General features: G+C 39.2%; 4 protein-coding genes and 1 pseudogene across 5 annotated transcripts; 1 reads left to right on the top strand and 4 right to left on the bottom strand.

Moving 5' to 3' along the window:
• Positions 1-284: 284 nt before the first annotated feature.
• Positions 285-3,182, bottom strand: LOC106340264. Of its 2 annotated transcripts, none has more exons than XM_013779146.1 (7): positions 2,691-3,182; positions 2,050-2,192; positions 1,568-1,685; positions 1,376-1,477; positions 1,174-1,283; positions 938-1,092; positions 285-854 (listed from the first exon to the last, which is right to left on the bottom strand). In XM_013779146.1, exons 1-7 carry the CDS (start codon positions 3,091-3,093, stop codon positions 443-445), a joined length of 1,443 nt encoding a protein of 480 aa, XP_013634600.1. In that variant the 5' UTR covers positions 3,094-3,182; the 3' UTR covers positions 285-442. The 2 variants fall into 2 exon arrangements, with proteins under 2 accessions (XP_013634600.1, XP_013634599.1); XM_013779145.1 differs by having other exon boundaries at positions 1,568-1,688.
• An 11,341-nt stretch (positions 3,183-14,523) lies between these two features.
• Positions 14,524-15,102, bottom strand: LOC106337780 (glutathione S-transferase T3-like). Its single transcript, XM_013776900.1, has one exon. The coding sequence runs from the start codon at positions 15,100-15,102 to the stop codon at positions 14,524-14,526; it is 579 nt and encodes a 192-aa protein (XP_013632354.1).
• Positions 15,103-15,524: 422 nt separating this feature from the next.
• On the bottom strand, positions 15,525-16,152 carry LOC106341653 (annotated as a pseudogene).
• Positions 16,153-17,069: 917 nt separating this feature from the next.
• Positions 17,070-17,869, bottom strand: LOC106340357. Its single transcript, XM_013779240.1, has one exon. The coding sequence runs from the start codon at positions 17,770-17,772 to the stop codon at positions 17,248-17,250; it is 525 nt and encodes a 174-aa protein (XP_013634694.1). The 5' UTR covers positions 17,773-17,869; the 3' UTR covers positions 17,070-17,247.
• Positions 17,870-21,479: 3,610 nt separating this feature from the next.
• On the top strand, positions 21,480-23,443 carry LOC106341699 (RNA exonuclease 4). The gene is made up of 7 exons (XM_013780401.1): positions 21,480-21,596; positions 21,786-21,937; positions 22,023-22,162; positions 22,321-22,505; positions 22,580-22,768; positions 22,840-22,920; positions 23,033-23,443. Exons 1-7 carry the CDS (start codon positions 21,565-21,567, stop codon positions 23,247-23,249), a joined length of 996 nt encoding a protein of 331 aa, XP_013635855.1. The 5' UTR covers positions 21,480-21,564; the 3' UTR covers positions 23,250-23,443.
• The last annotated feature ends 62 nt before the right edge of the window (positions 23,444-23,505 follow it).

Genomic DNA, 23,505 nt, shown 5'->3' on the forward strand with positions numbered 1-23,505 from the left:
TGAGTAGGACATGGGATTTGCTTTGATTCTACGCGTGTGGGATGGGGAAATTGAGCCAATGGAAGCTATATGTTTCAGAAAAAAAAAATCAGAATGTCTGGTTTCTTCTTCATGCTCCCTTTGGTAAAGTAAAAGCAGTTGCGAGAATATTTTTGTATACGCAAATTTGGGCAAGTTTCTTGTTTACTTGATTGAAACTGAAGATCTTTGAAACTTGTGGCAAGTGGGGGGCATATTTTAATTCAAATAGTTCGCTTGTTCCCTGTGAATCATAACAGCTGATGTAGCATAATAATGTAGTAAAATTAGGTAAACGAAAGAAAAGGTTAGGAATGAACAAGAAAAAAACACCAAACTTGAAGTATACGATATCAAGGAAATCCCAAAAGAAAGAAAAAAAACTCTGCTGACTTCGTAGATAACGTGTGTGACACTTTCCGACTCAGATCACTCCGATCTCCGGTGATGACGAGGCTTCACGATCAGCCACCGACTTTGCAGCTGATGATAGGAGACGCAACCTCTGGACGCGCGGTGGGAGATGCTTTGTTGGTTTTCTTGACACTGGCGGAGGTGTCCACGGCAAGAAAACTCCAGTGCCAGCGTCTAGCCTCTTGGGAGCCGGAGCTAGCATCACCAACGGAGCTCTGACCATGCTGAATGGGTTTAAAACCGGGGGAGCTGGAGTGCCTTGCCGCCACAGGGTGACATGGTTCATGGTTAGTGGCGGTTGGGCCTTACAACTGGAGTCTGGTTTGAGTTTAAAGAAAGTGATTGCGACTCTTTTGTTTAGCGATGGACACATTACATGCCTAGCCATATTAGCGCTGTTACCTCTCATCACCAGCAACGACCTGCCAAATTCATTTTTACGCTTTTTCAAATTTTTTGTTAATAGGAAATATAGCTAGTAAATGAGAGTTTCCCCCTTACGTACCCTTCCTTTAGTGGGAGAGTGAGTGAGCCCCTGAAGGTGCCATCAGTATCGACCCCAAATCGGTGTCCAAAAACCATGTTTGATTCAGACAAGACCAGAGTGGATATGGGTTGATCCACGTGAGGTGGTTTCTGGAATGGTTGGGAGTGTTCCTCCTACAAAATGAATTTAAACATTAATTAGCTTGGGGTGGAGATCGATTGAGAGAATAGTTGGAAAAATCAGTTGTTAACTACCTCATCAAAGAAGTTGATCACACAGCCATTGGGTCGTTTGTATTCAGGAATCAAACGCCACTGAAGAAGATGATCAATCACACTTTCAAGAATGGTTGGGATAGGTGCCACTGCAAACACGTAGAAAAACACACTAAAAAGGTTGCTTAATTAAGGATATTCGGGAGAAAATGATGCATGCACCAATTGTCCTTGATCTTACCTGAGTGTTCATCTGTGGTGTTCCCAAAAATTGGAACTCCAAGCTGAATAAGCTCTCTTTTGGTCCCTTTCGTGTTCTTGTTGAACAGAACAAACGTCTCCCCTGCATTTGGGAAACTTGTAATTAATGTCTCTCAGACACTTGCATCAACATTAATTCCAGTGTGTATAAGGAAAGGTATGGGAGAGTTGCCTGGAAGTTCCTGATTCCGACCAGCCTCCCGGAGTCTATTCACATAATCCGAAAGCTTGGAGAGTTGAGTTCCAGTGAACACATGTTCGTACAGTTTTAGGCCTTTGACGACATTTGTCTGCTAAAAGCAAGCAATGAGAGAGTCCTAATTAGTATTTGGAAACAACAATGAAAACAAACTTCATCCATCACTCACGATATATATTACGCTAAACTAATATTATTATAGAGGTAGTCGTATGAGTTTTTCTTCTTCTATTTTATAGTCCAAATTCATTAAAGTTAAGAGAGGGTGCTAATTAAATTAAAAATCTTTGTAAAACCATTTTGTTTGTTTATTGGTGATTCTTTTTATTTTATTTCAGTTACTAAACTGAATTATCAAACCTCATATTATAAGCAAAGGGGTTGGTATCAAAGTCTCCCACGCTCCCAAACTGTAGAGAGAGTAAAGAAGAGGATGTGTTTGGTTTTGAACTTGCCGTATGTCCTCGAACATGTTCCTTGGCCGAGAAACGCTTGGACTGCTTGATGAGTGAAGAAGCTCGAGATTCACATTCTTCTTCTTCGTGCTTGCAACATATTGTCATGGCTTCCTCCTCCACACGCTCTTCTTCTCGAGATCCTGCGAAGAAACCGAACACGTGTGGGTGTGTAAAATTAGCTAAGAATGGTCAGAACTTGAACTTATGATCTACTACTCAACGGGTGTTGTCTATTCAACAGGGTTTTAAAAAAAAAATGAAGTATAGTAACGAACATTATCTCGATAGATAGATATATGGGTAATAAGAGTATTGCATATACTAACAAATACTTCCTCTGTTTTTATATGTAAGTAGTTTTAGTTAAAAGTGATAATATTAAGAAAATTGTTACTTTTGAAAAAATAACATTTAATACATAAATTTAACCAATAATAAAAAGGCATGAATTATTAGATTGGTCACAACATATGTAATAAATGTAAAAGCTGTTTTGGATTGTGTAAACATCTTATATTGTGAAACAAACTTATTTTGCTAAAACTACTTACAAAACTGAGGGAGTATTAATGTATTTGAGTTTTCGCGGTATATAAAGAAATCCTACTTTATTTTGTTATAAATTTTGGTTTCTTTACCGGAATCAGTGATATCGCTAGTAGGAGAATCATCGTCGAGCATTGAATCTACAGGATCGATCATGATGAGTTTGTTGTTGTTGTTGTTGTTGTTGTTGATCTTGGCCGCCGTCGCGGTTTGCAGCTGGTGCGTAACTTGAGAGATAGGATGGTATTTCTGCATCTGGAGCAATGGGATCCAGTTCATCCTCCGCCTATGAATCGCCGCCATCACGCCCTCGTATTCCTCCCCCGCTGATTCGCTCACCTGCATTAAGTGGCCGCATAGCTCGTCGATTATGGCGTTAGCCGCCGCAAACTCGCCGCGAAACCAAGTGATCATCACGTCTTTGGCCGCCGAATCGGACAGGAGAAGCGGAGCAGAAACAGATCCGTTGATAGGAGATGCCGGCGTTTCAGCCATCACGAAATGAGAGAAAGGGTTTTTGAGGTTTAAGGTTCACCGGAAACTTAAGTTATGTCTGACCAATGGATGGAATAATACTAGCGTATTTATTGCCGCTCCTAGGGACAGAAAATTAAGAAGAAAAAAAAGAGAGAGATCTGAATATATTATTTCGTATAATTAAAAAATAGAATTGTAACTATAAAATAAGATTAAAGAAGATAATAATATATTTACTAATTGAGCTGAAACTGAATGATAGAGGCGGGGGCATAGGCGAATAAGTCGTTCGACTTGCTCAGCCTTTTGCTTGTGAGAAAAGCCACAACCAATCATTACATATTTGATTTATGTTACTCTTTAGTATTACTTATTTCCGTTTAATAAAATTATTATTATATTGGTTATAGAAGCAGTAAAAGGAGTCTTGAGCCATATAAGCCTCTCTCAACTACCCTCTCTAGTTAGCTCTGCGTATTACCCTTCTTTATAAAATATATATATATATGTATCTATCAAGAATCATGCAATGCAAGCGTTGACTATTACTAATTATAAATTAAACATTTTTGTAAGGCAAGAGGGGGAACTTACATCATGAATCATACCCCATATCGACGTGATAACTTTTAATACCAAACTCAAACCAGAATTTGTTACAAGTCAAGAATATTCGCATTCTAAATCTAAATACTAAAAGCTAGTTTTCAAATATAATTAATTATCAAATATAGTATCATTTCTCGCAATACAAAAAAAAGTTATTGCACACCTTACGATATTGGGTTTTAACCGCTAGATTCCCGACTGTCTGCAGAGTTGACCTTCCCCTTTCGGCCAGTGTCCAACAGTTTCTTCTCTAGGTTTTTGAACTGCTTACCGAGAAAGGAAGTTACTGGTGGATAAAAGACTTCTCTGGTCTTTACACGCCGGGTTCTTCCCCCGACCGTGTCGGAGGGACCGTCTTCTCCGACCATTTTCACCGCCGACGTTCGCTGATTCCGACCATACCACCATGTTAGGCTCCTGCAACTGCGACAGCCTTATGGTTGGATGAAACCACTAGCTACTGGTTTCTCACTTTACTACATCCTTGTAGTCCCCATCGTCATACGGTATCCTTACTACTCCCTGTAGTCTCGCGTATCTATCACCGGCGGAACTTCTTACTTTATTCCAACGAGCCAATGGCGAACCGCTGCTCAAGAGCTGACAAAGGAAAATGGAAAGAGGAACGTCCTCCTTTCCGTAAACCGCTTGTCAGAATCCCGGCATCGGATAGCTCTGAACTCATAGAGCGCAACAGATTCACACTCATAGGAAGAGTCACCAATTCCTCAATCCAAAAGACTAGAGCACTGGTTGACTTCTTTCTTCAACATTGGAATGTGGTAGGCAGAATCACTGGAAGAGATTTTGGCCCGTCCTTGTTCCAATTTGGGTTTGAATCGGAACAGGACCTTCAAGCCATACTCTCAAAATCGCCTTTTCATTTTAAGAAGTGGATGATGATCCTTCAGAGATGGGAACCGATAGTATCAGACTCGTTCCCTGCGACGATCTCGTTCTGGATTAAGGTCCATGGAGTTCCTCTCCATTACTGGACTGATGAAACTTTTGACATCATAGGAGCAGCCCTAGGCCCTATTGAACTACGTGACTTTGAGAAGGCAAGAATGAAAGTTCAGATCAATGGGCTAAAACCACTCATCATGCGTATGGACATCGAACTTCCTTCAAAGAAAGTTGTTGAAGTGGAGTTGGAATATGAGAAGCTTGAAAAACATTGCTTCTTCTGTAAGTCTCTGTCACATGAAGATGAAGATTGCGAGCTTCGCCCTCCATCTAGACAAGGAAGAGATCAGAGGATGTTGGGCATCTCCCAACACAACACCTTGGAAAGAATCGAAGAAAGCAAAAGGCGGCAGGAATGCAGGAGACAAACTCGTCTACAACAAGGACAATCGAGAGAGGGAGCTCGCTGGTCTAACTACAAATATGCGGACCCAAGAGATGCTCGAAGCTCTTCTCATAACGATCCCTCTAGGATTGTTTCTGAAAGGAGCTCTGGCTATGAGGAAAATAAGAGACGTTATGATGATAGGAATGTTTCTATCAGAAGTAACCCATCATCAAGAAGAACTCCGCCCCGTAGAGAAGGACGAGATCAACAGTCAGCTGACTATGTCTCCCATTCTCGGGCGCCCCTTGCACCTCCCATGCATAACAAGCCAGGGATATCACCTATAAGAGAAGAGAGATCTAGGTCGAACCAGTTCCCCGGAACAAATGCCATAACGGTGCAAAGGCGAAACAGCATCGCAGATCGTCTCTCAGACCCGCTTGGTTCCAACTCAAAGAGCGAGGAAAGAATCTGTGCAAAGGATAGGCTTTCGGTCCACACGCAGAGAACCAGTCTAAATGAAAGATCAGAGTCAAACTCCAACTCTAAACACATCCATAATGTGGAGCTCCAGGAAGTTGATGAAAATATGCATCTCCCTGTGATAAATTCTATTACTCGACCATCGAGTTCTAATGTTTTTGACTCGGGTAGGCTGGGCCCCTCGGAACGATCACCTATCAGGACTCTCAGCGAAGACAGAATCCATGTTTCACTCCGCTTAGGCCCCCTCCTCCAAACTGAAACTGAAGAAAGTGAGGAAAATCAGCTGACTCTGGCTGCACTGGCTAAAGCTGCAGGAAAAAGGAAAGTTGGGAATTCTCAGACCCTTAGAAAGGTTGGGAACAGCCCAGCACAAGGCCACGCTATTTAGAAACGACGGGTTACTAAAGTCCATCCATCTCCTAAAAGAAAACTGATGCTCGATGCGATAGTGGCCGGAGGAAGAGGAACATCAGCTGCAACACACAAATTAGCACTGAACACTAAAATAATTCCTCCAACGGTTAAGAAGGGGAAGGATTTTCGGGTTCCCCCAAAACCTCTTCCTTAGCATGCGTGAGCTGGAATTGTCAAGGTATTGGGACCCCCTTGACGATCCAGCATATCGGAGAATTCCGCAAGCGGATCTCTCCGGCTGTTCTGTTCCTAATGGAAACTAAAAATCAAGATGAAGCGCTGTTTAAACTCTTCAAAAACACTGACCTCACCAACCACTTCACGGTCCCTCCGGTGGGCTTGGCGGGAGGTCTCTGCCTATCCTGGAAAGATGAAATTCAGGTTGAAATCTTATTCTCCTCCCCAAATATAATTGATACACAAATAGAAGCTCGGGGAACTTTCTCTTTTGTTTCGTTTATTTATGGTGCTCCAAATGCTTCTGATCGTCCGGAGTTTTAGAGAAAACTAACTGAGATTGGGGCGGATAGAGATGAGTCCTGGTTGATAACCGGTGATTTCAATGATCTCCTCGACAACTCGGAAAAAGTTGGAGGCCCAGCTCGTTGGGAAGGATCTTTCCTCTCGTTTAGGAGCTTCGTTTCTCAAATGGGACTTTGGGACCTTCCACACTCCGGGAATCATTTGTCGTGGAGAGGAACAAGATACAACTATTTCATTCAATCAAGACTGGATCGAGCTATGGGAAACTGCTCTTGGTTTGAACGATTCCCAGCTGGACATTGCGAGTATCTCCGTTTCGAAGGGTCTGATCACAGGCCAATTGTGGTACACTTTGATGTCTCTACCCGCAAGAAGAAAGGATTATTCAGGTTTGATAGAAGGCTGAAGGACAAACCTGAGATACGCAAGATAGTGGCTGATCAATGGGCAAGCGATCCAAATGACTTTGTTTTTACAAGAGTGGGAAAGATCAGACATAGCATCATCGCTTGGGTGAAGGAACAAAACCTTAACAGCAATCTAGCGATCCAGAAGGCACAAGTGGAGCTAGAGTCTGCTCTATCTAGCTTGGCTCCGGACCCGGTGATCATAGCTTCTCTCTCGGCTACACTTGAATTAGCATATAAAGAGGAGGAACTCTACTGGCGGCAACGGAGCCGTATCCAATGGCTCCAAAGTGGTGATCGCAACACCAGTTTTTTTCACGCATCTACCCGAGGTCGTCGAGCTATCAACAAGTTTTCGGTAATTGAAAACAGTGAAGGAAATGCAGTCTACAAGGAAGAGGAGATAGTACTGAGCATAACCGAGTACTTTACTCGGATTTTCTCATGCCAAATGTCTGATTCATCTCAGGTAGTGGAGGAAGGGATCTCCCCGATGGTCACCACAGAGATGAACGATACATTGATTGCTCCTCCGATAGCACTAGAGATCAAAGAAGCATTATTCTCTATCCACCCTGATAAAGCACCGGGACCAGATGGTTTCTCGGCCAGCTTTTACCAATCATTTTGGGACATTATAGGAGATGATGTGGTGGAAGATATCACAAGTTTCTTCACTACTGGAACCCTAGACACGCGACAGAATGAAACTCACGTAAGGCTCATTCCAAAATTCTCAAGCCCGAAAAAGGTGTCGGACGACCGTCCTATCGCTCTTTGCAACACACACTACAAGATCATAGCCAAAATGCTCACACGACGGCTCCAGCCACTACTCACCGGACTAATATCAGAGCACCAGTCCGCATTCGTAAAAGGAAGATCTATTGCGGATAACGTTCTTATAACTCACGAGATTCTACACTATCTTCAACATTCAAGCGCCACCGTCCGGTGTAGCATGGCTATCAAGACGGACATGACTAAAGCATACGACCGCATCGAATGGAGCTTTTTACGGAATGTTCTCACGCGGCTGGGTTTCCACGACCTGTGGGTCAGGTGGATCATGAAATGTGTGACCTCTGTCTCGTACTCTTATCTCATCAACAGAGCGGCACATGGAAGAGTTAATCCGACCCGAGGAATCAGACAAGGCGATCCCCTTTCACCATATTTGTTTATCCTTTGCACGGAAGTTCTATCTGGCCTCTGTAAGAAAGCCCAGCTTCAGGGTGATGTAATTGGAGTCAAAGTCTCTCGTCACAGTCCATCCATCAACCACCTCTTGTTCGCAGATGATACTATGCTTTTTAGTAGGACGGATCACAAAAGCTGTGCGAAACTCATCATGATCCTAAAGAAGTATGGAGACGCCTCAGGTCAATGCATCAATCTGGATAAATCCTCCATTACCTTCTCATCGAAAACACCTGGGGAAGCGAAACGGCGAGTAAGAGACCAGTTCCAAATTCTCAACGAGGGAGGAGTCGGCAAGTATCTAGGCTTACCGAAGCACTTTGGTCGGAAAAAAACGAGACATTTTCGCGGCACTGGTGGATCGCATAAGACAACGCTCACATAGTTGGACAACGAGATTCCTCTCCGGAGCGGGGAAGTTGGTGCTACTCAAATCAGTCCTAGCAGCTATGCCGACTTACGTCATGTCTTGTTTCAAACTTCCCATGTCCTTGTGCAAACAAATCCAATCTATCCTTACTAGGTTTGGTGGGATGCTTCCCCTAGTGTAAAAAAGATGAGTTGGATTGCGTGGGAAAAACTCGCAAAGCCGAAGAACGCTGGCGGTTTAGGGTTCCGTGAAATTGCACAATTCAATGATGCAATGCTTGCGAAACTGTCTTGGCGAATCCTCAAGGAGCCTTCTTCCCTACTGGCAAAAATCGTTCTAGGCAAGTATTGCATTAACTCTTCTTTCTTAGACGTAAAGGTTCCAGCAAGTGCCTCACATGGCTGGAGAGGTCTCTTGGTGGGACGTGATTTGCTCGTTAAGGGATTAGGCTGGGCAATAGGGTCAGGGAATGAAGTGGAGATATGGAAGGAACCATGGCTATCAACTGTTGAACCAATGTGTATCATGGGACCACCCACTGAAGAAAATCGTAACTGGCGGGTGAACAAACTTATGAAACCATCGTCTACAAACTGGGACCTTGATCTTATTAGAAGTAACCTCCCCCAATACGAGGAAGCAATCCGGAGACTGATTCCCAGTACCCTTGGAATGCAAGATGAGAGAGTGTGGCTGCCCAATGCCTCAGGCGTGTACTCCACGAAATCAGGCTATGCTATAGCAAAACTCTGCAATGAAGATCAATCTGACCTAGCTTTCAATTGGAACAAGTGTATTTGGCAGATAGAAGCATCACCAAAGATTAAACATTTTCTTTGGAAGGCCAACAACAAAGCGCTCCCTGTGGGTTCAGTCTTGGTACACAGAGGAATTGATGCTGCCGCTACTTGCAAACGATGTGGCGAATTGGAAACTGAACTTCACGTGTTACTACACTGTCCTTTTGCTGACCAGGTGTGGGAACTACTCCTGTGCATCAATAAACCGAACCCACATGGAGTCTCATCTGTCTCAGAACTACTTGATCAATGCCGGAAGATGATATCTCTTCCCCCTCTTGGCCTTGGAAGCACGCCACTATATCCCTGGATCCTATGGATTCTGTGGACCAATAGGAACAAACTCCTTTTTGAAAACAGAATCTTTACTGAGAAAGACTCTGTTCTTAAAGCTATTCAAGATGCAAGAGCTTGGAGAGCTGCTCAGACGATGGTCACAAAACCTCATGTACCACAATATGTGGTTTCATCTAACGTTAAACAAGCTGTTAATTCTTATACTTGGTCTTCATTCTCAGATGCAGCTTGGGATTCTTCAACAGGCAACTGCGGCCTCGGATGGCAACTCCGAGACGCTGAAGGAACCAGTGCAGAGTCTTCTTCATCTCACCGGCGCTTTGTCACCTCGGCCCTTGTAGCTGAGGCACTTGCGGTTAAAGCTGTGGTTAACGCTGCAGTCTCGTCACACGTCAGCAGTCTCATTGTTTACTCTGACTCAAAAGCTCTTATCCTGCTCCTGAACTCACAAGGACAAGATGTGGCTTTGAAAGGCATCCTACATGACATCCATCAGTTGGCTCAGTCTTTCACCTCTATCTCCTTTAAGTTTATTCCGCGTTTAGCAAATGCTCATGCTGATTCATTGACTAAATCAGCTTTGTACTACCTACGATCAAACCTCCTTGGAATGAGTAACTACGTTTCAATATAAGTTTAATTTGATAAAAAAAAAAAAAAAATCAAATATAGTATCACATCATAAGTTACTCTCTCTTTCGCGGTTTGCCAATTCCAAACGAACATTGTTCTACGTTTTTAGTTTAGGAGAGAGAGATTTAATTAAGGGTTGTGGAATTTCCTTTATTTATCAGTCCTTATACTAACACAATAGTCGAATAAAAGATATTATCTTCTTGGATCAGAAAACTTGTTAATAGGTCGGGGTCGGGGATTGGTCTCTCTGTCACTGTGAGAGGTCACTGAGCTGTTCGAAATTTTTGTTCTTGCTTGCCTTTTGTAATGAGAGGGTTGACGGTAGTGAATAGAGAGACAAGTGAAATCACACAACGACAAAAGACGTGTATTGATAAAATAATTGCGAATGTAAATGTTATTCAACTCTTACATATAAAGTCACTTTTAAAAGACCAACCATTTGCCTGCAACGCGAAGCCTTTGGTGACTCAGCTTTTGTGTCACCGTCCATTGTCTTCACTGCTTATACAGTGTCGACTACTTGCTCGATCGAAGCAAATCATTCCGATATTTTACTGTCTTTTTCGTTTACTTTCTGTTTGTCTGTTTAATTCTCTCTTTTTTTTTTGTATGTTGTTTTAAAACAGCTTTATCGATTGACGATTCTTCATATATATAATAGTATATATCAATTAGTCAAAACAACATCGGTCAGCATGAGTTTTCCATATGTGTTTACACTTTAAAGACATTTGCATTTAAAACAGTGAAACGCAAAATTATATAATATATAGAGTTACCTTCGACCTGCTATACAAAATTAGAACTAGTATAAAAGTTGGCGTCTTCGAGTTTTTTTTTTTTAATATTAGAAAAATATATATAAGCCAGTTTGGTAACGTCAAGATGTAGTTGACAAATATTTGTGAATGTATTTTCTTGTAATTTGATCAAAATGGTGTTATTAAAAATAATATTTTCTAATAGTACGAACAGTACATATTATGCATCTGGAGTCAAACTTGACTCTTGATCGTCGAAAAGGGACTCTCTCCGTTTTACTATGAATTAAACGACAAATTAGTATTTTCAAACTTTTATAATTTTATTTTGAAAAGTTTGCATTCAATGTAGGTTTTTGAATACATCCATGTACACAGCCAGTGCCGTCCCAAAAGTTTCGGTGGCCTAAAGCAAAAATAAATGTTCCTTTATAGTAGTATCATGTAATATATAGTCTTGTTAACTATAATTATTTTAAATAAAAACACACATTTAAATCCACAACTAATGATAACTAATAAGCTTATTAAACATCATAACCAAGATAACAAAATACTGTAATGTCACTATGGAAACCTTAACATATTTCACCCAAAAAAATGTCACTATGGAAACTACCAAATGCAATAAATATTTTATAGAACGTAAGATTAAGAGAATCAAACTTAAGATAACCAATACATCAAAATTCACACAGCTAGTATTAGTAAGGAAAACACCAAATATGTGGCCCACAAAATTAATAAATATTTGTGGCCTAAATCTCATGCTTTACCTGCCTTATACAAGGGACGACACTGTACACAGTTCTGTGTATTTATAAGTTTATAATTTTTAGAACACTGTTTTCAGTTTCTTTAACCTTAAGCAATGTTTTTAAAACCGGACCGGATACCGACTCGGTAAAGCTACTGGTTAAGTGGTCGGACCGGTTCAACCGGTCGAACCGGGTTTTCTATTTAAAAATAAATAAATCTAAATAATCATATAGTTACACTATATAGACCTACAGTTCTATGTTCTCTTTTATTAATTAGATAATAAACAATAACCATAAGTTTAGTTATATATACAAGTGAATACTATATCAACTAAAATTGATAGAAAAATGAATGACCGTTTAAATTATATATTTATTTATTTTTACAACTAAAAGTCTTAAATTTTATGAGTATAGAAAAACGAGAATAAAATATGAGAGTCGAAAAGATATTTTAAAAAAGAAAATTCTTTAAAAAAGAATCAATTAGAAAACTAATTAAATAGTAAAAATTAAATATTAATTATGAAATATTATATTTTAATAACAATTGAAAATGCATTAATTATATGTTGATTTCTATTGAACCGGGTTTTGAAGTTGAACCGGGTCACCGGTTTTTAGCCGGTTTCACCGGTTTTCCTCAAATCCGGGTTTTAAACCGAACCGGACTCGGCTTCTTTAACGAGTCACGGTCGGACCGGTTCGACCGGCCGGTCAACCGGTCCGGTCCGGTTTTCAAAACCTTGACCTTAAGTGATTAGTAACTATATAAATACATCTTCTTAATTTACTGTCGATATGTAGTGAAAAACCGATAAAATGACTTCATATCATATGAATAAGTTTTCACTGAAAAATTAGCCATCAGAGTGCAAATAGGAAATATTTTAAAGAATAATTACTGAAATAAAGTAAAATAAAATAAATGGAATCATATTAATCATTTTAAACATAAACACTAATAGCTAAATAAGAAAGTTTTTTAAAAAATCGTGATGTAAATTAATATATTAAATAAGGTTCTTAAGTTGTTCTCATTTAGTTTGTGTTAAAGCAATGATATATATGAGTAAAATAAGAAAACGAAATCTCAACACAATCTGACCTTTTCGGTTAAGAGAACTCGAATAATGGCATGGCGTTTGCATTAAATTGGACAGATTAAAAAACAGTTGTCGTTTGAAATTGAATAATCTGTAGAACTTAGAGATCATGTTACGACACAAAAGCTTCATAACAGCCCATTCACAGCATTATTTTATGAAGGATTTAACGATCGTGCATGTCATCTCGTTATTCTAAGCTTTTTAATTGTATTTTGTTGTTTATATTAGTGATTAGAAAAAATTCATATCAACAAAGTAATCATATCTATTAGGTTCATAAACACTACTCTATCTTGTTTTTTCCTTCTTTTTGCCAAGGTAGAATAGCTCTTAGATTAACTTATTGTAAATCTAAACATCATATTATTAGCATTCTTAGCAAAAAAAATAACAAAGTAATCAGGCCGGGTTTGGTAGAGTGCTTAGGACACCCGCAATGGTGTTACTCTTAATTGAGTCTTTAGCAATATAAAACTTTTTTTTGAATAGTTAAGGATCCTCGTACTTTTGTTATGTCCAATGGTGTACTTCGAAGTCCTTAGGAATAAAAAAATAATTTATTTTTTTTAAAGTGAAAAATTTATTTTTATTTAGCTGTCGTACATTTTTGTAGTGGAGAAAGGCCTAACCTACCGGTTGCATCTCTTCTTTGTTGAAAGAATGGAACGTTCTCTGAGAGGCCATCGACAATACGCATAAATAATTCCTTATTCATGCGGAAACGGCGTCTGAATAATTGTGTAGAGAATGTATAATCTTCGCTGAAGTAGTCATTCCATAAACGGTCGTGTCCTGCTTCACGGTTTTGTTCTATATAAGCATGTCTCCTTTGCTTATTGGTTTGGGACTGGACTATTTCATTGTATGTATCTTCGACGATTTCTTCGAAAATTTCTTCCAGTCTTTCTTCGACTTCATCGGATGAAGATGATGACATTTTTAGGTATCCCTCCTTGAAACCATAAAAAGTTCCACAATTCAGTAATTCAAGCTATATAGTTTCTATAACAGATTGGTAAAGGAGAAATGCTTGGATACATCGGATGAAGATAATGACATCTTTTCTATTAGGTTTTACAAGTTTTAGATTGGTTTCTAGAAGGTTTACAAATTTTTTTCAAGCTATATAGTTTATATAACAGATTCGTAAAGGAGAAATGCTTGTGTTACCTAATAAGTGAAGCAGCTCAAATCTGATTACAACTTGTTGCAAGTTCGAGTAGTAGGAAAAGATTACAACACCTTGATAGCAAAATATTACAACACCTTCGAGTAGTATCAACCGCAAATGAAAGGAAAGAAGAACTATTTGAGAGTAAACAAACGAGATAGGTAGCAATAAAAACATCCTCCAGCCGTGAACTTTTATAGAACATAGAGTGATACAGTAGAACCCGTGAGTTGGCTCACATGAAGCTAGACAACAAAACACTTTTTTCTTGCAGCACCCGTGCCTTCACATGTCCTACTGCTCAACCTAAAACAACAGAAAAATGCAACAGTTATTAGCACTAAACAATACAAACAAACGACATGAGATAAACTAAACAAACGAGTAACAAAACTACCCAACATCTCAGACATAAGTTTGAGTTTAAGAGATGTTTCCATCTCAGTGAGTGGCTCTTTTTTGCCAAGTAAACGTTCAAGCAGTTTCTGTTTAGAGAGTTTTTCTTTCACTGCCATGATGGCCTAAATCTGCGACAACTCCTCTTCTTTACCACTCTTCTTCCTCTTAGAAGGAGCTTTAGCAGCCTTGACGCCCACGGGTCTAGCCTCTGGTTCTCCCACTTCGTCTTCTGTATCAACCTCCAGCACTTATTTGCGCTTCTCCTTACCACCGTGATTAGACAGATAGGTTGAGCACCATTTCTGGTCGTGCCTCAGCTCCCTCCATCCATGTTCCAGACTGAACTTGTAACTGTGATCATTGTAGAAGTAGTCTAGTGCAGCTTTCATCACACCATCATCATTTTGACCACTTCTCTGCTCCCTCAGAGCCGCATCATAGCACCCAACGAACTTGGAGACTTGCTCGTTAATCCTAGCCCACCTCTGCTTGCACTGACCAAGCTCTCTAGGTTTTGTCCCAACGAGGTGAGGACTTGCGTTGTAGTAAGCAACAATTCTCTTCCAGAACTGTCCAGATTTCTGCTCATTGCTCACCACCGCGTCCTTACTAGTGTTAAGCCAAGCACCAATAAGTATTTTATCTTCCTTCAGAGACCATTTCCTCCTCTCCTTCCCACCAGACTCGACACCAGACTCGATAACAGGCTCGGCAACAGGCTCCTCAGGACCTTGGCTACCGAACCAAAAAGGTTCAGGTGAATCAAGGTCAACTGAAGATTGAGATTGAGTAAACAGTAGATTAACATAACTAGTGTTCTTATCCATGGTTAGAGAAGTGTTGTGTGTCACTCTAACAGCAATACGTATCCTTAAGTAGGCGCCCTTCAAGTAAAAAAGATTTAAGTCAATGAAAACCGAGCAGTTAGGAAGGTAGAAAGCAGACTAGTTGCATTAACCACCTATCAAATCAGACTAAAACCGAGTTCATAACGTTCTAAAACATTTAAAACAATCACATCTGAGACGGTAGGAAGTGGAAAGCAAAACAACAAGCATTTAAACGCAAATACTTTCAAAGAAAATAGACTTTCAAATTTTTTTTTTAGTTTTAGATTTTAAGTTTTTAATTTTTTACACTACTATATGTTTTATATAATACAAAGCAATAGTCATACACAACTATAACTAGGAAATAGTAGTATCGTACCTTATTATACGGACACTCTCGAGGTTTTAGACACTCGCTTTTACTTCTTTGAAGCTCTTCCTGTAACAACATGAGATCAAACAGTCACAATTTTTTTAACAAAAATGCATAAAGACCAACCCAAAAGCACAAGAGAGTAACTTACCAGACAGATACATGACCGCCAAACCTAAAAAAAACTACTGCAGAGAGCACTAGACAAACTTCCATTGCAAAGGCATTTGTAATAAGCCCTGATTTCTTCTTAGATAACTCACAAACAGTCTTCTGTAGCTTTACCAGCTTCTGCTCACACTCAAAACCTTGATCCTTAAGCTGCCTAAGTTGTGTCTGAAACTCACACATCTCCTCCATAATAGCCACGTCCCACCATTTTCCCACCATTTCCAAATGTGGCAGTCCCCATCATCGACATTTGGGCAGGGGAAGTACCTTCTCCCTAGATCTTTAGCCGTGGAAGATATTGCAACAACAGGGTCACCACCACAGTAGCATATCCTCGGGATTCCTTCGTCACACTCGGGTTGAGGTTGGTACTGAAGCGGCTCAGCAATATGGTAGTTACTCTCAGCTTCATCCCCGTACAGTTCAGCTTCAGCTTGAATAAGTGAAGTTATGTCGTACTCATCTGATGAAGAAGGCTGGCTATATGAATAATCTGGTCCCATTCTTCGTAAACCTGAAATAAATCATGTAACCGAAATCAATTGAAACAAGCATTTGAATGAACATATAATCTACACGACTCTTAAGTACATTCAACTTCTTTGAAACCAATAAGTACAAAACGCTAACAACAAGTGCTAAAATGGGATTGAAAACCAAAATCGTTATCAAAGCCTAACTACAAACGACCTTAAACCCCAAATCGAGTGAAAAAAAAAATTTGAAACCCCAATATCGTTATCAAACCCGGTCGAGAGGAAAACAACATCGAATGTAATCAAACCCTAACTACAAACTACCTTAAACCCCAAATCGACTGGAAAAAAAATTCTTCGAAACCCTAATTTCAAAAAAAAAAAAATTGAATCCCCAAAATCGTTATCAAACCCGTCGATTGAAAACACAAAACCAAACCGATTGAGAGGAAAACAACATCGAACCTAATCCTAATCCATAAATCTGCAAGAGAATCGGAAGATTTACCTTGGTCTCGGGACGGATCGAAATCGCCACAAATCGCCTTTCGTCGAGAGCTATTTTTTTTTCTCGGCTTCGGTCGCAAATGTTTTAATTTTTTTTTGATAGAGCAAAGACGAAAACCGACCGGACCACTCAGGTTATGACACGTCGCTAAGGATCAAGTCCGTTTAATCCTTAGTTACGGACTAATCCTTCCCTTTCTCGGCTCGTATATTATTTTTATAATGCGACGGACTCGCTAAGGATCACGCACCGACCCCGTTGCGGATGGTCTTAGGAGGTGCAGTAATAGAGTAATATAAGTCTTAGGGGATCATATTTGATGGGCCGTAGGTAAGCACTGTTCATATATCAGTAAAAGCCTACTCAGAGCCCAAATGATATTTGTACGTTTTTCAAGGTCCGGTACAAAAACTATTAAATGAGTGAGCAAGCAACAACAAACCTTTATTTTCATATAAGTATTACAATATTCGGGTGGGATTTTCAATAAATCAATGGATCCCCCATACCCACAACAGAATTTTCAAATCATAACATATTTCACAATCGATATTTTCCTTATAATATGGAGCAAGCCAAGACCAAGATTATTCATAGAAAGTTGTCGGAACTCATCATTGATACTTGAAAGAATCGTGAGTTGTGTTCGCACGAACGACGGTAGAAGATGACCTGAACTTCATCTTCGCCTTGTTTATGTACTCAGAGAAACGATCTGATGATCTCCCACTGCTACTCTCTCTCGATACACGAGAGATAGGTACATGGTGGTGGTGATGATGATCATCACGTGTATCTTTTTCACTTGTATCCGACACATCATCATTCCTCGTCGGTGCCCTTATCTTCAGCTTCGCTTTCTTTATATAGTCGGTGAACCTCTCGTCTGTTTTCAGCGTTGTCTCTACTCGAGTGATCAGCGTCTTCTTCTGCTCGATGTTTGTTACGGGTTTGGCTGTCTCAGAGAACTTGACGCGGACAGCCTCTGCTTGGTGGTGGTGGTGGTTCGGTGAAGGTTTAGTGGAAATGCGGCGAACGGTTCGTACAGGACTCGTCACTGCTCTGAAGATCTTCTCACACACTCTGTTTCCTTTCTTCTTCTCCTGGTTCTTGCTGCTGCTCTGTGAGTTCTTTGCCATCGATTATTGCAGAGAGCTTAGAAAGTAAAAGAGTTAGTTTATTAGAGAGTGAGTGACCTGTGCAGAGAAGACGGTGACATTAACGAGGTTTTTATAATGCCCAAAAAATCGGTGCATTATTATCTTTGTTGAAATCATAATTGATAACGTGTTCAAAAGGGAAACAACATGCAAAGAGAGAAAAAATCGAAGGAGAAATTTCTTGGGTTGAAAACAGGAAAGGTGGAAACTTTAGGCAAATTTTTCAAAAAAGGAAGAGTGATGCTTGAAAGGGATCGGATTCTGATTCCACTCTGTTTCTTTCTTTCTTTCTTTCTTTCTTTCTTTCTTCTTCCTTGTTTTTTGTATAATTGTTTTTCATTTAACGTAGAGAGACGAGGATCAGCAATTCAGCATTAGGCAAGGGATACAAGAAACACATTAATCTTCGCGTTAAAGTCTTAAACATAAGATTAAAAATTGTCGATTCTCAGCATTAATTACGTCACTTTCCATCAGCTTTTGCTAACTTATTTTTATCCACGAATATGCTCTCTTTGTTATTCCTTCCCTGCTATTAGCATGAAATATTGTTTTCTATTACTGAAACAATCCACTTCATTTCCACTATTATTTTAAAACATAAATAAACTCTATATCAATCACATGCTTTCAATAAGAAATGTATATATAATCAATCTTGGATTTCTAGATGCAATAACACTGGTTCTTGCCGCATAAATGTAAAGCCGCACAAGGAACTTATAAAATTATAAGTCCTTTTTAATATATAGGACAAAAACCAGACGATGTTAAAATATGAAATATATGAAAAATGATCATGTATTGCTGATTATTGTTTTGTTTTGCAGGTGTGATGCAAAGACACGAATTTGAATACAAGGAAAAAGGTTGTCCAGAGTGACAAAAATAAAAGACGCGTAAAACAAATGATTGTAGAAGGAGTTGAAAGGATCGTCTTGATTCTGTGGATTCGTTTGAAAGCTGTACATTTTGCATTTCTTCGGATTCCTTACATGCTGAAAGGAACGTATTACTTAGCATTTTAGTCATAGCCCAAGAGAAGAAGCAGACAAGGATAGGTGATGTTTTTATAGGTCAGTGGTGCGTGCGGGATAGTGCAGCCCAGTCTTGACAACCTGTCTGTCTTAACTTTATGATTTGGTGGGGACTGTGGTGGATCTGACCGAGTCTTCATTTAGTCTCAGAGCCGAAACTATGATTTTACCGGTCATATGATTGTCGCTTCTGGTCCATACATGATATCTTTTGACCGAGATAACCAGAACTAGAAGCTCCTACATTCCCCAGTTCACCTCATATTTATGTCCAAGATGTAAAGAACCATACATCTTCAGGGGGAGTATTAGAGCAACTCCGATGATGTTACCTACCATTAGAATCCTTAGCATTTTAATAATAATTTTTTTTGAATAGTTAAGAACTCTAATCATAAATGTAGGTCCAATGGTGTTATCCAATATGGAATCTTTAGAATTTTTTTTTTTGATTTGAATCTTTGAAATTTAAAATTATTAAATATTAAATTAAATTTGTTCATTCATTGAATGATTAAATGTAAAGATACAATAACTAAACATCTCCATCATTACCAAACTTGTTCCAAATATTTTGAATCAAATCATATTTCAATTGTGCATGTATGTGCGGGTCACGAACACGCCTCCGTATGTCAAGCATAGTACGGAGATTTGACGAAAACAACAAAGAAGCAACTCGAGATGAACAAAATAGCAAACCCAGACGAAAACCCTAATTCGATAAAATCCCCAACTCGATTTGAGACCCAAAATCGATTTAAACCCCTCGATAGAACCCTAAAACCAGATGAAATCAACATGCAACAACTCCAAATACACAAAAAAAAGTGAAAGCTCCGATTTACCTTCACCCTTCTCCAGTTGCCAAATCGCCTTTGATATCGCGAGACCTCTTTTTTTCGTGATGGAGAAAGCAAATGATTCTTTTTTTCCCCACGCGAAACACTCCCCTCCGCTAGCCTATCACGTGATGCCACACACTTAAGGATTAATCCTTAAACCTCCTTGCCTAAGGATTCTTTCTTAGCTAAAGTAAAAATAAAACGATTATTATACTAACATTTGCCTAAGATTTCGCGCTAAGATAAACACTATATCGACCGTTGCGGATGGTCTTAGAAGATGTAGAGTATTCAAATTCAATTGTTATTTTCTCCATCCAAATTACAGTAATGATTATTGTGAGAAAACATTTACAATAATTAGTTTTGGACAATTTTATTTTGTGAAAATGTATGTATATCCAAAATAACCATACCGATACCTAGAATCAGGTCAAATTTTAATTATTCAAAAGAATTATGTAGTAATAAGATCTGCTAAATCATGTTTGTCTACTCTGGGAACAAAAGTTTATGAGAGAAATTTTTTATGAAAATAATACAGTAGTTACATTTATATATGAAAAATCAAGATTACAAGATCTTTTAAATGTAGATTAGAAGTTCACTCGATTGATTCAATATTGCTGAACTTAGAAAAACGGATTGAAAATTGGAACATGTGTATAACAAGAATTCTTGGAATTTTTGGAGATTCTTGATTGGTGCTAAGCTAACTATAGTGCAAAGTCATAAAATTTAAAAGGTTAATCAATCGCATGAGTGTGTATATTCATAATAGGCATATCGAAATTATTGTATGTCAAATAACATAAAAGAAATTTAGTTTCTAAAGAGGAAATGTCTATTTTTTACGTGGAGAACGATTGGATTAGCACGAGCAGAACGCACTACCGTGCTTTAGAAGAAGAATCAATTTATTATCGAGGTGTTAGCCATTTCATTAGAAATAACATGAGCATTGTTGAATACTCAAAGTTTAATATCCCAATCGAGCATTCAAGAAATTGCTCAAGTTTTAGCAAAAAACTGTTCTTTGGAGTCGTATGGATTAGTTGAAAGAAGATGTTGTTCCCTGCATCAGACTCCCCTTTCCACTATTTCATTTTCAGGTCCGATCACGTCCAACCCTGCTCAATCATGTGATTTCAAATTAAATTTCAGTGGGCTCTGCTGTTGTGTTTAAAATTCTTAAGTGGGGGGGGGGCTCTGCTGTTGTGTTTAAAATTCTTAAGTGGGGGGCAGTTAATTTATAAAAGGACAAATCTTATCACATTTCTAAGTTTATGTCACAAAAATAGTATTCAAATGACCAAAATAGTATTTTATCTTTTGAAAAATTTAATTTTTTTTTTTTTTTTCAAAATTTGAAATCTTATCCCAAAACCCCACTCCCCAACTCTAAACCCTAAACCCTAAACTCTAAACCCTAAATCCTAAACCATAAACCCTAAATCCTAAACCCCACCTCTTAACTATAAACTCTAAACCCTAAACTCCACCCCTAAACTCTAAACCCTAAACCATAAACTCTAAATCCTAAACCTACCCGTTAACTCTAAATTCTAATGTCTAAATTAATTTATCATTGTGATATAAATGTATATTTATCTATTTTGATAAAACATTAAGTGCTATTTTGGTCATTTTTATTTTAACAGGCTATATTTTTGAAAAAAACTTTTTTTAGTGTTATCTTGATAATTTTCTCTTTATAAATTCCAAAGAATATGTTTGTTATTTTTTTTTATATTGGAAGGTGTGATGTTGCAATATAAAGAAAGATAACTGTTATAAAAAAAACCCTTCTTCCTTCTTCCGTCTCTTCATTGTCTCTTTCTACTCAGCAGACAGGCGAAACGCCTTTGATTTCCATTGTATCTCCCTTGATGTCTCCTCCGAAAACCACCGCCAAGATAAGGTTCGCGTCTCTGATTTTACTCTCTAATCGCCTGATTTTCCGCCATGACTCTCCCTTAAGCCATAGAATTCTCTGGTGATATTCCTCGAGGAGAATTGTTTCGTATGATGATGAATTTGGGATATATTCAGTGTTAGGGTTTATATATATAGAGAGAGAAAGTGATGGTTTGATTTTGGAGCCCTGCAGGCACAGATGCGTTGCTTGCTTCAAGATGTTCAATAGACGCCAGCACCTTGTTGAGCACATGAAGATATCGCACCACTCACTTCATCAGCCTCGCTGTGGGGTTTGCTTCAAGCACTGTAAATCCTTCGAATCTGTTCGGGAACACCTTAACGGTATTGCATGCCTCCCTCCCTCCCTCCCTCTTATGATATTTTTCTTTCTTTCTTCATATTCTTTTGGAACAATGCCTTGTCTCAGTTCCGGACCATCTTTTCAAAGGAGACTGCAAGTCCATTTTCTCTGAACGAGGCTGTACTCTCTGTCTTCAAATTTTCGAGGACGCCACTGCTCTCGCTGACCATAAAAACAAGTGTCACCTCTCTGCACCTCTTCCTCTTGTAAGTTCCTTTTATTCCTTTCTTTGTGGTTAAGTAGGATCAGACTGACTGCTTACTTAGATAACCGTGGAATGCACTGCCTGCCTTTGATATCTCACTCACCGATTGTGTCGGCTTTTCTCTCAAGTCTTTGCACTTGACATATCTATTCATCTCAGGTCACTCCTACTAGGACTCTTGGTGTAAATACACGTCTCAAGGCTGTAGCAATTGACTGTGAAATGGTTGGTGGTGGTGATGATGGGTCAACTGATCTCTGTGCATCAATTTGCCTGGTTGACGAAGACGAGCATGTCATCTTTTCCACTCACGTCCAGCCGCAACTCCCTGTCACCGATTACAGGTAGCTACTGGCCTGCCTTTGTTTACAAATAAAAATTGTTTCATCACTCACCTGCCTAATGTATGTATGTTCAGACACAAGGTAACTGGACTGACCGAAGAAGATTTGAAGAATGGTATGCGGCTTCAGGATGTACGAGAAAAAGTTTTAGCCATCTTGTGCGGTGGACATAATGATGGGGCTGGGAGGCTTCTTCTTGTTGGTCATGACCTTAGGCATGATATGAAGTGCTTGAAACTCCAATATCCTAGCCATTTGTTGAGGTGAATTCCCCCTTTGTTTCTTTCCTTGAATTCTCTCTTCTTCACTAATACTATATATATTTTTTCATCAGAGACACAGCAAAATACGTGCCATTGATGAAAACAAATCTTGTAAGCCAATCACTCAAGTACCTCACAAGGTCATATCTCGGGTAAGTTAGTTATATCCTTGTGCTTCAGGTGATGACCAATACAGTACTAGTAATAATAGTAGTTCGATTACAGTCTTAGGAATAAGTAAACAAACCTGTGTTGTATTTGTAGATACAAGATACAATGCGGGAAGCACGAGCCGTACGAGGACTGTGTAGCTGCGATGAGGCTGTACAAGAGAATGCGGGATCAAGAGCATGGAAAGGCAGAAGAAGAAGGGGATGGATTGAACTCGTGGAAACAGAGCGATCTAGAGAAGATGAAGCCGGAAGAGCTGTACCACAACTCCACATCAGAGTACCGCTGCTGGTGCCTTGACCGCCGTTAGAAATCCAAGTTTCTCATAAATAGAGCTCCTCATTTTCTTGATAGAGTGAGCTTTCGGTGTTCTTTTTTTTCTTTTGGATTTAAGCAACTGCTTTTGTGTGACTGGCTTCCTAAGAGGGCGATACCAACAGCTCTCTCCTTTAGGAACTTGTATAAAGAAAAGAATAGGATCCTCCTCCTTCATATTATAGATCCTGGGTATTCAATTCAAATTAGTGGGGTACTAAACTAAAACGACTGTATTCTCACCTTTGATA

This window comes from Brassica oleracea, chromosome C4, assembly GCF_000695525.1.
Source record: "Brassica oleracea var. oleracea cultivar TO1000 chromosome C4, BOL, whole genome shotgun sequence".
NCBI lineage: Eukaryota > Viridiplantae > Streptophyta > Magnoliopsida > Brassicales > Brassicaceae > Brassica > Brassica oleracea.